The 12,327-nt window shown below is 51.3% G+C and overlaps 1 protein-coding gene across 1 annotated transcript in view; it reads right to left on the bottom strand.

Moving 5' to 3' along the window:
• Nucleotides 1–1,403, bottom strand: part of SP9 (Sp9 transcription factor) — a 3,692-nt gene extending 2,289 nt beyond the window's left edge. Inside the window, exons 1-2 of the mRNA XM_008568391.1 lie at nucleotides 1,383–1,403; nucleotides 5–391 (exon numbers count right to left, since the gene is read on the bottom strand). Of these exons, the coding sequence (XP_008566613.1) occupies nucleotides 5–391; nucleotides 1,383–1,403 (408 nt within the window). The remainder of the gene's footprint in view (nucleotides 1–4; nucleotides 392–1,382) is intronic.
• Between the last annotated feature and the right edge of the window lie 10,924 nt (nucleotides 1,404–12,327).

Genomic DNA, 12,327 nt, shown 5'->3' with positions numbered 1-12,327 from the left:
GCACCTTGGAGATGAAGGCCGACTGGCCGCCCGCCTCCTGCGGGGACACCCCGGCCGCCGCCGCCGCGGCAGCCGCCGAGTTGGAGAAGAGGCCGCCGTAGTCGCTGCTGAAGGCGGACGACGTGGGCGACGTGGAGGCCAGGCAGAAGGCGCTGTTGGCTGCGCCCGAGCCGCCCGCCAGGCCGCCTGAGCCGCGGCCGCCGGTGGCCACGGCGAAGCCGGAGAGGCTGGAGCCGAGGTTGCAGCTGGACGAGGAGCGCTTCCAGGGGTGGAAGCCGCCTTTGGCGAAGGCGCTCGACTCGGGCAGCGTGGTCAGCGGGCTAGTGTTGCCGATCTTGTTGCAGGTCGCCGCCAGCATGGCCAACGGGGTCGTTCCAAAGCGCGGCTCTTCCTAGAGTGGGTGGGGTGGGAGAGGGAGAGAGGAGGAGGAGGACAGGAGGAAGCGGGGGAAAGACAAAGTGCACCCGTGAGCAGCCTCATCCCCCCGCGGCTGGTCCCGGAGGGCCGTGACTCCCCGGCTCGCGCCTCCTCCCCACGCGCTAGCGGAGGGTGCGCCGCGCCTGGCGCGGGGCAGAGGCGACCACAAGGGCGAAGGTCCTGGCGCTGGAAAGTTTTTCTTCTGTGGGGCTACAAGTCAAAGATGCCTCCGTGTTCCCCCTTCTCAGTCGCTGCACCCCTCGCCTAGAATCGGACTTGGATTGTCGCCATAAGCCCGCTCCTCTCCCGGGACCCGAAGTCGCTCTTTGGTGTGAAGCCCGAAAGTAAACACATAGACAACAAACACCAGGTGAGGGTGGAGGCGGCCGAAACAGCAACCCAGGGACAGGCCAAACTTGGAACACTCCTCCCCAGGGCTACGACTTGACTTTTCTTTTTTAATAGAAAACGTTGGTTTTACTGTTTACACACACACACACACACACCAATTATGAAAACAATACTCCGAGGGTAAGCGGCCCAGCGACGGATTTCAAAGTCACGGGCGAACTGGAGAGCTACGGAAATGTAGTTTATTAGCGTGACTACATGGACTGCAAAACGATTGTCTGTTTTCTAGAAACACCACTGTCGGGTGATTGCAACGATCCCCAAAGTAAAGGAGGATGGGGGTATAAATCACGACAAAAGGAAAAAAACCTCTAGCTTTCCTTTAAAACCGAATAAAAAGGGGCTTAGGTAAGAAATTCTCTTTTTTTCCAAAGGCATCTCATGAGTCACCAAAACTTGGAAAGAATCGGTCCCGGAAATGTTGAAAGTGCTAAAAGAAGCTGAAGCTGCAGTCCAGCAGCAACAGTTTCTCCGGAGCCGCGGACCCCGAGAAGCCATGACGAAAAATGACTCTGGTTAGAACAAGCAAATATGTTGCCGAGCTTGCGACTTACCCCGAGTATAGACGTGGCCATAGCAGGTCTCTGGATTGCGCGGCGCGGCCGGGAGCGGGGCTGAGCCTGGCGGCTGCTCAGAAAAACTGCTCGGGTCCCGCGCGGCTCCCGCGTCTCCGCGCTCGCGCCGAGCGGACTCCGGGCTCCCGCCGGCTAAACTCAGCCTAAGTGCGAGGAGCACCCGCTTTGAAGTGCCGCTGGCTGCGCCTCTCACCCAATGAGGGCGCAGGCAGCGCAGACGGGAGCTGCCCCGCAGCCAATCAGACGCGCCGAGGGGCCCTAGCCCGGGCTCCCGGCGCGTGCCAGTCAAGTCTGCTGGCAAGGGCGGGCTGTGGTGGGGGGCGCGGGCTCGGGACTGAAGAAATTACAGTGCAATTAAAAATTTACGCACACTCACGCACCAAGCCAGGTTTAAGTACCGTTGAGACCGAGCCACAAGCTCCCTCCTCCTCCAACCACCCCAAGACAGTCCAGTGTTAGGGCTGACAGCCCTACAGTGGAGTAGGGCTCCCTACTTGTGCGAAAGGAAGCAGGAGTGGAGGGGGCACCAAGGCGGAGGCGGCACCAACAGGGCCCAGGTGGAGACAGAAATGCCAACGCTCACTTTGTGTGTCCAGGCTCTTGGCTGCGGCGTACAACTTCAGCTTGTATCCATCATTTTCGCTTGCGATTTTATCATTGTTGCTTGTCTTCTATCCAGTTTCTTATTCCCGCTGGATCCAGTTTTACTCCCAGAGTCACACTGAGGAGGGGGCGCGAATGGACAGCTCCTCCAAAAGGACATAGATCTCTCCCTACAGGTCTACACCCACAGACTTGTTGGGAGGGCCTGGAGCCTGCTGCATCCCACCATTTCCCCCCAGCGGTCTACTTAGACTTCCTAATTGTCGCTCTGGCCTCTGACCCGGGGGGTAATACAAGTGCCACTCACGCCAGAGCTTCTGGTGGTAATTGAGGGCACCCTTTGTATGGTTTTGCCAGAGCCTAGATACCAGGTTAACCCAGTTGTCAAATATGACTAAACAGTGGGAGGTGCTGATTATCTGCCGGGTTTTGCTGGGGGCTGGCGTGGGGGTGGGAGGCATCAGCCCATACAACACGCTGCACGAAGCCGCTTATTTTCACATTGTAACAACTTTGGAAACAGAGACCAGCGCGAGCGACATCCGCCCCCACTGCCACCCCCGCTGAAGCTGCAGCTTGCTCTGCTGTTTGTTTAACCCGGCGAAGACTTGCATGTCGTGTTTCAGCCTGGAGTCGAGGTTTTTGGCCCCAGTTACAACCCACCCCCACTCCAGACCGCCAGGGCCTAGAGACTCCTCTACAGGGCAAGGGCACCCTGTTAAGAGGCGCCGTGCCTTAGCGGACTTGCCGGAGGAGCCTCTCCCGGACCTTCACCCGCGAGTGCGGAGCACGAGGTCGCACGTGGGATCTTCCACATTTTTCAGGCTGGAAGCATCCTGAAGTCCTCCCGGGACCTGTCCGTGTGAAAAGAGGTGTGCGCGTCCTCGACTCCCACTGCAAACCTTGAGCTGTTTGTTTTTCTTTTTGGTCTCCCTTTTCTCTTTCTTCTCCAAGGTAGCCCAGGGGCTGCTTTTGAACCAGAAATACTAACGCCCTTGGGCAAACATGGGTCCTGGTTTTAATGCAGCACATTCCCCTCCAAACCCACAAACAGCTTTCGGGGTTTTTTGTTTGGTTTTTGTTTTTGTTTTTTTGTAATAAATAATTTTTTTAACCACCAGCCCCAAATGCTTGGGTGCAAAAGACGAGACCCTTGGGCAAACATGGGCCCTGGTTTTAATGCAGCACATTCCCCTCCAAACCCACAAACAGCTTTCGGGGTTTTTTGTTTGGTTTTTGTTTTTGTTTTTTTTGTAATAAATAATTTTTTTAACCACCAGCCCCAAATGCTTGGGTGCAAAAGACGAGTTGTCGCGGAGGGGGAGCAAATGAGGATGCGGAACTGTGTCTCCAGTGTTTTCTCTCTTTTGCGAGATCTGTTGGCCCAAAAGTACGACCACCGTGGTGCTTCTCTCGTCCCTAACATGGAGCCTGCGTGCATCCTGGTGCACTCCATGGGAGGGGAGGGCTACGGGGGTCGTCGCTTTCTTTGCTTTTTGTTAGAATATCTCTGCTCAGACTGCTTTTTTTGGCTTAAGGTGACGAACGCACCAAGGAAATTGTGACAGAGAAAGAGAAAGCAGAGAGAAGAGAGCGAGAAGACCCACGCAGCTATAAATGAAGCACCGTGCCCTGGAGGACTGTGGTGGGGGAAATCCGGGGGGAAGGGGGCCGGGGTTGAAAAGTCCCCAGGGGACGAAGGGTGGAGGGTTGACGGGAAAATCAGGCCTTCTGGAAGAGCGAGAAAGCCCGGCAGGGGGAACCGGGAGCCGTTCCCAACAGGTGACTTCTGCCCTGGAAGGGGAGACTGGTCCTCAGCTTCCTGTAGTCTCCGCGTCGATTTACTAATAGAGGGATTGTTAAGTGGCAGCGAGGCGTTTCCAACTCACTCTGTGCAGCCCCGGAGGAGAGGCGCCGAGGTTTACCCTGTCCACCTCCTCCCCCACCCCCAACACTCCTTCGCCTTAAGGAAACCTGACAAAGTAATAAGACAGTACGAAAAGCCACTTAGCACTGGTGACACTTTCAAGCCGACCATTTAAAACAGTTCCTGCAGGCACCTCGGGCTACCCGCGCCCTGCTTGCCGCCTTCTACTAGCCCTCCCCTCCCCTCGCCCGCGCTCCCCTGCCCCTCCCCCTCCCACCGTTCTCCACCTAGTTCCAGCTGTCAGACTCTTGTGTGCTCTCGGATGTTCCTTTAGATACACGCGTCCACATCACAATAAAAGTTGGAAAAATCTTCCAAACCAACGCAGGCAAATACTCGGGCCACTTCAACTCTAAAGTGGGGCCCCAAGGAAATCTTTCCGAAGAAGTCCAGGATTTTTTTCGTCTGACGGATTTTTTTCATCCTCTAAAAAATCTAGTTTTTAAACAAAGATCAACGTGTTATGCTAAAGTGTTGAGCTGACTGTTAAAACATTTGGGGAAATAATGACAATGTAACAAAGGCCTGGTTTGGAGTGAATCGTCACCCTTTTAAAAGTTAAAGCAATTTTCAGGAGAATAGCTTTCAGCAAACGCTTTACATTATTCAAAACGGCCAAATAATGCTCTATTATAGCGCCTGAATGCTGCCAGTCAGCTCCTAAGTGCAATTTGTGCAAAGGCCCCGGTGCCTTATCTCCACTTCTTTATAAAGAGGTGAATATAAAACAATTTCTTCCAAACCCAGACAGAGAGCACGAAAATTGCTTCCCTTTCTGCAATCAGGGCAATTTAACTGGAGTGCAATTAGCACTATTAAATGTCGATTCTGCATAAACAAATCTGACTGAGCAGCGAAAGTGGGGTGAGAACCTCATATACACTGAAACTGATTTTTTAAAATTATGTATCCGGGTCCTTTACAATTGATCCGTGACGTTTTCATCTTGGAATATATTTACATCGTAAATACATAATTTTTTTCAAAAAAAATCAATACGAATCCTAATAAAGAAAAATAGGGTAATTAAAAGGAAGAGTTCACTTCCTTCGAACAAATATTGTTTCTCCCATCTTGCCTCTCCCGAGAGCTTTGATCTGAGTAACTGCTCAAGTTGCTGTGTTTAGAAGGCAGAGCTGGGGAAACAATTCAATCATTAGCGCTGATCGGAAGGATTGGAGCTCCTATGCCACAGATAAAATGCCTCTCTCTGATGCACAGGAAGTAGGATGGAGACCGGGAGGGCCGGTTATATTCCGAATAACTCGATATGGTAGCTGGTTAAATATTAGGTGGCTGCCCAGTCTCCCAGGAGCTTCGACCAGGCGCAGAGTTCAGCAGCGAATATACGGAACTGCGGTGGGATGAGGATGCAAGCGGGAGGGGAGGCGTTGGGGGAGGAGAAACCGAAGATTCTCGCCTTGGCTGGGCTGGCTGCAGTCAAAGCCTTGGCCACCAGGACCGGGATGCATGAGGCGGGGGTGGGGCAAAGAGTGGGGAGAGGGAGAAGAGGCTGTAAAAAACGTTTATCTGACCTGTCCTCCCATCTGCCTTTATTTATTTATTTGCTAAGCCACAGCGCTCCCTTTTTGAATCATTTGCGCAATTAATTATGCTTTTCATTTGCATGATCTACACTAGAGTAGTGATTATCAGGTCAGCACGGTGTGGGAGTTGGGAAGATACATTAATAACTTGAGTTAAAAAAAAAAAAAAAGCTGCCCGTGTATACCAGCGTTGTCTGCCCTGAGCAAGGGTGAAGGAAGCCCGGTATGGTCCGCAGCGCCTGTGGAGTCGGGTGAATCCTTTCTGCGGCTGGAGTTTGTCAGTTGTGGGTGAAAATGAAATGCAGCCTTTGATTAGAAGGGAATCTTTTATAGTTAACACATACTTATATTTTTAAAAGCATCAGTGTTGAGATCAAATGGATGGAGAAAATTAATTGAAAACTGAGGAACTCTCCCACAATTTCTCAATTTCTGTTGAGCTTTCATTTAATATTTATTTTATAATACCCTCATTCCAGCCCAACCCATGTAAATAAGAGAGCCAAAAAGAATCAATAGGCCAATGGGACTATTTTTTTTCTTCCCTATCTCAGAGGTGTCACTGCTATTTAGAGGTGGTAGGAGATGCAAATCTTTGTTGCCACGCTGTAAATTCTGCTGGAGAAATTCCAAACCCCTGGTCTATTAAGTACAATCTGAATGTTTGCCACACAACTAATTTTCTACTGCTAGTTGTATTTGGGCCGTATACTTTAAGCTTGCCTCAATCTGTTTACCTGAGCCCCAAACACATTAACAGTTAAAGGAAAGACTCTGGTGTGTCAAAGGAAGGAAGGTGACTGTAGACTGTGATGATTTTAATGACTGCAATTATTGAAGGATTATTCAACAAGCATCATAGATTTGTTTACTGCATTACTTGGAAGCTATGGGGGGCCTATTCGGCTTGGGGTTTTACCTTCCTCTCTCCCTCACCAGCCATCACAGGGGGGTGTTAGACCTTAGCAAACATGGTATTCAGTGTTGGTTTTCTTCTTTTTAAGAGCGTCTTTACCAGAATGATGAACATTTGTTGTCTCAGCCAACCCTAATGGAACCATCACTGGAGACACTAATGTGGCCTTTTTACATAGACCCTGAACTAACATCAGGGAAAGCCAGAGCCCAGAGAATTCTAGGTTTTCTTGAAATCAGCTTCTCCCAGCCAGGATGCCAATTTCCTCAGTGTTACCCTTTCATAGGCAGCTTTTGGGGAGGCTTCCAACTCTTTCCTCCTCTATCCAGGACTTGAAGAAGGAACTACTACTACTGCAAGATGTTAAACAGGAGTTTAGGCAGACCTCCAGGATTCTACTGGAGAGAGTATGGCTTTTCCCTCCTTCCCTTTAGCACACCCCTCCCCTATATTATTTTCTATCACAACTCCTGATGTTGCTGTGTTAGAAATAAGTAAATTTTTTTTTTTTTTAAAGATGACCAGTAAGGGGATCTCAACCCTTGGCTTGGTGTTGTCAGCACCACGCTCAGCCAGTGAGCTAACCGGCCATCCCTATATAGGATCCGAACCCGTGGCCTTGGTGTTATCAGCACCACACTCTACCGAGTGAGCCACGGGCCGGCCCAGAAATAAGTAAATTTTTAAAAAATGACCAAAAGCATACTGGTTTATGACTAAGGAAGTTTTTTTTTTTTTTCTTACTGTAAGTACACAGGAGATGCTGATAGTAAGGTTTCTTGTCTGATATTCACAAAATGATCCGCAATCCACAATAACCAATAAATTACAGCATGGGCTTTGCTCATCAATGAATTACTGATTTGAAAAAAATGAATGGCACATATCCCCAGTAACACCCTCTTTCCTCCCTCCCCTGAGGCACCAAGGCTGGAGTGACAGAGTTATCCAGGTGTTCTTCTTGGGTTCTGTAACTGCCCAGTCTCAAGCTTAAGGTGGACTTGGCTGGAATTGAGAACCTTCCCTGTTCAAACGTGAGCCTGCAGGATTCTGCAAGGGGCAATTAGGAGCCTATTACAAGCCATTAGATTGATCAATGTACCTTAAACAATGCGAATGATTTATATGGCTGATTTATATGTGGAAGAAAAAGAAAGCTGTGGAGGAGGACGACTCCATATCCTTCACATGGTCGCTCTGTTCTGGAGAAGAGTTGGGCCCAGCTTCTGTTCACCATAGCTTAGAACCAACTACCAGAGCGATTCATTTAGAAAACTTTTCAAGCAAAGACACGGGTTCGCCTGGCTGGTCCGGTGGGTGGCGAGATGCATATTCTTTGCCCCTCTCTCTTCTTCTTAAGGAAGAGCTTAGAAAGACCAAGGCCTTGAGGTGCAGCCCAGGGTCACAGTGATGCCACTCCCCTAGGGGAGGACACCGCCCAGAGCGGTCCCAGCTGCCTCCCTTCTTCGGGTCTATCCCCGGAGAGGGGGAGGATGACTTACATATTTGTTTAACGGAGTGTTGGAGAGCTGTGTGGCCTCCTAATTATGGCAGGAACACAGAACCATTAGCCCTTGAAGTTTCAGGCGAGACTCCGGGAGGAGCGGCGACCGGGCTCGGGCGCGAGATGACTGGGGGTGGGGTGGGGGGCACGCCGCGGAACGGAATTCCTCGCTAGGGCTATTTCAGCTCATCTATCTGGCGAAGGCAAAATTACAACAGAGCTGAAGCGATCAAAGCTGCCCCCGCCCCCGCTCCTCCTCCCACCCTCCTTCCCGGCCCAAAGTCTGTTTGTAGCTGTCTCCTCTGCTGCAGACACTCGTCCGGCTTCTTACAAGGAAATTCCTGCCAGTTTTTCCAGAGCCTGCAAGGAGAGGACAGACGCACTTCACCCGTCCCAGGAGAGAAAGATCCCTTTTGTCTAACCTCCGCCTCCCCCAGTTTGCCATTAGCTCTCGAAATGGGGGAGGGGGCAAGAGGTGGAAAGACCTTGGGAGGGTAAGGGGCGATCATAACGGAACCCCTAGTCCAACTCTGCCCCTGCTGGTCCCTCCTCTTCCTCCTCCCTTTTCTCTTTCCTAATCTTCTCCTCCCTTCCTGTCTCCCTCCCTCCTTCCTCCCTCGGATCCTCTAGATCCTCTTACCACCCAAGTCTTCTCCCGGGTTCCTGCGCCCAGAGCCTGGGCAGGAGCTGTTTATTTCCCGACATTAGCTGTTTGGCGGGAAAAGGCTTCGTCCCGTCTTGTTCATGGGTGTCTGCGACAAATCCTTTTGTTTGTGTCTAAATGTGGAATGGGAAGCATTCCGGGTTGATAATGGGGCGCAGAGGGAAGAGGGAAAAAGCAGAGAAACAACATGCATGTTTCTTTTGCAGCCAGTATGGATGGCAGCCCTGGATTTGAAAACCCTTCTAGGTAGATCGTGATTTCACACACACACACACACACACACACACACACACACACACACACACACACACACAACTGCTCTCATCTGTCCTTTATTACCCCGTGTCCCACTCTCCTGAGTTCTTCTTTGAGTTAGTTCCTTTTAATCCCCTCCTTCCTAGGACCTCTTCTCAGGGCCCTATAGTTCAGTAGAGGCTGAGAAGGAGGGGGATTATAAGATTGCCCTCAAGACTCAGGCACCCCGTGACATCTTCCCGAACAGGTTTGCCCTGGGGCGCAACGTCCATGCTTCTTGATTTCAGCCACTCTAGAGCTGAACCCTGACGGGCTGGCCTCCACTGTCACAACCACAGAAGTCACACCCATGCCCTTACAGAGTCCAAGTGGATACCGTCCACCCTGACCCGCTTCCTGGAGTATTGAATGGCTCGTATACATAGGGGTACAGGGAGGCTCTGCACGCTTTAGACACGCGTGTCCCTCCTCGCCCCCCTCCCTCACTGCCGCATGCAGAATGTACACTGAAGACACAGACACACTCACCCGGGCACATGCCAGCGGCGTCCATCCTTCTTCCCAGCCAGGCATCAACAAGCGAGACGGCCTTGAGGCAGGTGACACCTCCGCGGGGCGGCGGGCTCCGAGCTCCAGATGCCACCTTGGTAGCAGGGGGTTTAAGGTCCTCCAAAACCAGCTGCGAGCCTCCCGGACCCGGTGGCCGGCGGCCTGGGCGCGCTGGGCCTCCCCGCCGCCTCCTGCCGTGCTCCGGAGCCGCTTCCTGCTCCGCACCCTTCTCGGTATCTCCGCCGCCGGAGCCCCCCCAGCGCCCCTCTCCTAGAAGCCCGCCGCCCCCCACACGCCTTCCATAGGCTTCGTTACATCTGGGATGCATTGCTCTTTAATTGTCAACCCCATTATTGTGATCAAGCGAACGTTGCTAATCTCTACATGTATTGTTTAGGTAAATAGAGGCTGCGTTTAATCAATATGCAGGGCCCCAGCCCTCGCAGCGCCAAGTAACTTAAGTCAACGGTGAAGATTTCAGTATGTGCGTAATTATAGAGCACGCGGAATATTCACTCCAACCTAATTCCACATCTCTTCTCCAACCCAGGAGAGCGGGAGGAGGGAATGGGAGAAATCTCCACCCTCTAAGGGGTCGAAGACCGGCTCATTGAGGGCAAGAAAAGGACTTCGTGGCTGTGGCACCGAGCGTGCGGCCCGCGACCTCGGCAGAGCGCGCCGCGGGCGCTCGGACCCGAGGCCAGACTCGGGGCTGCCACCGACTTTCGAGCGACAGAATCAGGCGCTTGACGCCCCCTGCCTACCTCTTCTGGACCCTTCCCCCCCAAATCTGCGGCGTGAGGAGGAAGGTGGTCCTCCACTTGGCAGGTCCCAGCCGGGCGGGAGGGCCGAGGGCGGGGCCCCGAGGCGCCTTGCCCCCTGCTCCCGACCCCCCGGCCCCCGCGCGCCGGCCCCTCTCCCCGGCTGCTCGCAGCTGCCGCGTTCCTTGCACAGGGGAAGCTCCCGAGAATGCCACTCTTGGGCGCGCCGTGCACGGATTATTTGCGCTTCTTCTTAAATAGCTATTGTTTCCTAATTAAGAGGACCTTCGCCCAACGCAGGGAGAGCATCAGGGATTCGCAGCAGGGGGTGCGCAGGTCTGGAGACGAGGGCGGTGGGATGGCGTCGACTCCTTACTGCACCCTGGCTCCGGCGGTGGCCTAGAGTGAGGGCCTCTGGGCCTCGGCAGGAAAAGGGTTAGCGGGGAATCTTCTAGATGCCCGCGGAAAGATCCCGACTTCTCCCGACGTCCTGGAGTGAAGCCCGCGGTGGCCTAGAGTGAGGGCCTCTGGGCCTCGGCAGGAAAAGGGTTAGAGGGGAATCTTCTAGATGCCCGCGGAAAGATCCCGACTTCTCCCGACGTCCTGGAGTGAAGCCCAAGAGGCTAACCCTCAAGTTTGAGGCACTAACACTTTTCGGGCAACTCTGTCGCTGTTTCTCCTGGTGCCTCTCTCTCTCTGCTGCATTCCCGGGAATGTTCGATATAAACAACCAGTAACTCCGGTTGTAACCAGATACACGCCTTGCATGGAATCGTCCCACTTTGTATAAGTAGGATTCTAGAGTCAACTCATCACTTGCAAGTTTAGGGTGTCTGCGCAACCACCAAACTAAATTGCAGCTGGAGCTTGAATTAGGGTCCACGGTATTGGATGGCGGCTGGCTGTTTTTAATTTTTGGAATTGAACGGCTCTCTTATAAGGTATCTCTCTCTCTCCCTGCTTTCTTTTTCCTTTAGAAGTTGGACAGCATTTGGAACAAGAGGGAAATTAAACACAAATGTCAGTGCAATCCCGAAAACCTTTTTCTTTCCATGACCCTTTTCTGAGCCTCCCCTCCGCCGGCCCCAAGCTACTCCTAAGCCTGTGACTTGCTTTATCACATTTGCAGATCTTTTACCAACCTGCACAAACCTTTTAGGACAGATGAATATGGTTCGGGATTCTTGATTGGGAGTGTCAACTGAACCTTTTCTGTGTCGAGGTTGTTTTTAAGCTAGGGCAAGGAAAAGAAAGGCAAGAGGGCTGATAGCCAGGGCTCCTTGGGTGAGCACAAGCCCTTTGAAGATCTCAGGAGCTGGGTGCTAGTTAAGGCCCACTGCTTAACCATGCTGTGACCTTGGGCAGGCCTGGAAACTTGTTGGTTTCCTCCTCTTTAAAATAAAGCTATTAATTTCAACTTCGAAGGATTGTTATGAAGGTTAAATAAAACTATATAGGAAAATTCCTAGCATTGTGCTCAATACTTATTAATAGTTGAGGTAAAAACGTTCTTGCCTTCCATTTTCCACTGAAACAGCAGTCCCAGATAAAACTTGCTGTGAAACTAAAGGCAAAGGCAACATCCACCACAAAACAGAATTTTAGTATGTGCGTGGGAAGCATGGGGCCTAGTACAGAATCAGGTGGATGAGGAAGAATGAATGCAATGACAGCTAGCAGTTGGCTCCTTTGGAGGGAGTAAGGCTAGCTGCTCCAGTCCACAACAAAGTCTGGTTTTCATAGTTCTGCAGGTGGGGGAAAGGAGGCCTTGTTTCTAACAGTAACAGCTAACATTTAATGAGCAATTATTACATGCCAGGCACTCTGCCAAATGCTTTAAACACAGCATCTTATTTAATCCACACAATAATCTTTTCAGGTGAGTATTACTGATATTTCTCTTTTTAACTTTTATTATAGAACATGTCAAATATATATTCGAAAGTAGAGACAATAATGAACCCCTCTGTGTCCATCACCAGCATCAACAATTGTCAGCTCGTGGCCAAACTACCCCAATCCATTTCCTCCTGCCTTATTTTGAAGTAAATCTCAGATATCACATCATTTTACTTGTAAATATTCCCGTATGTATAAAAATAACAAAAGATAACTCTTAAAAAACTCCCACAGTACCATGTTATAATTGTACCTAAACATACTTGGGTTTTGTTTTATTTTGTTGTTTGATTGTTTGG

This window comes from Galeopterus variegatus, unplaced genomic scaffold, assembly GCF_000696425.1.
Source record: "Galeopterus variegatus unplaced genomic scaffold, G_variegatus-3.0.2 Scaffold405, whole genome shotgun sequence".
In the NCBI taxonomy this organism is placed as follows: Eukaryota; Metazoa; Chordata; class Mammalia; order Dermoptera; family Cynocephalidae; genus Galeopterus; species Galeopterus variegatus.
The sequence above is the reverse complement of the archived record's forward strand: the minus strand, read 5'-3'. Positions and strand labels throughout refer to the sequence as shown.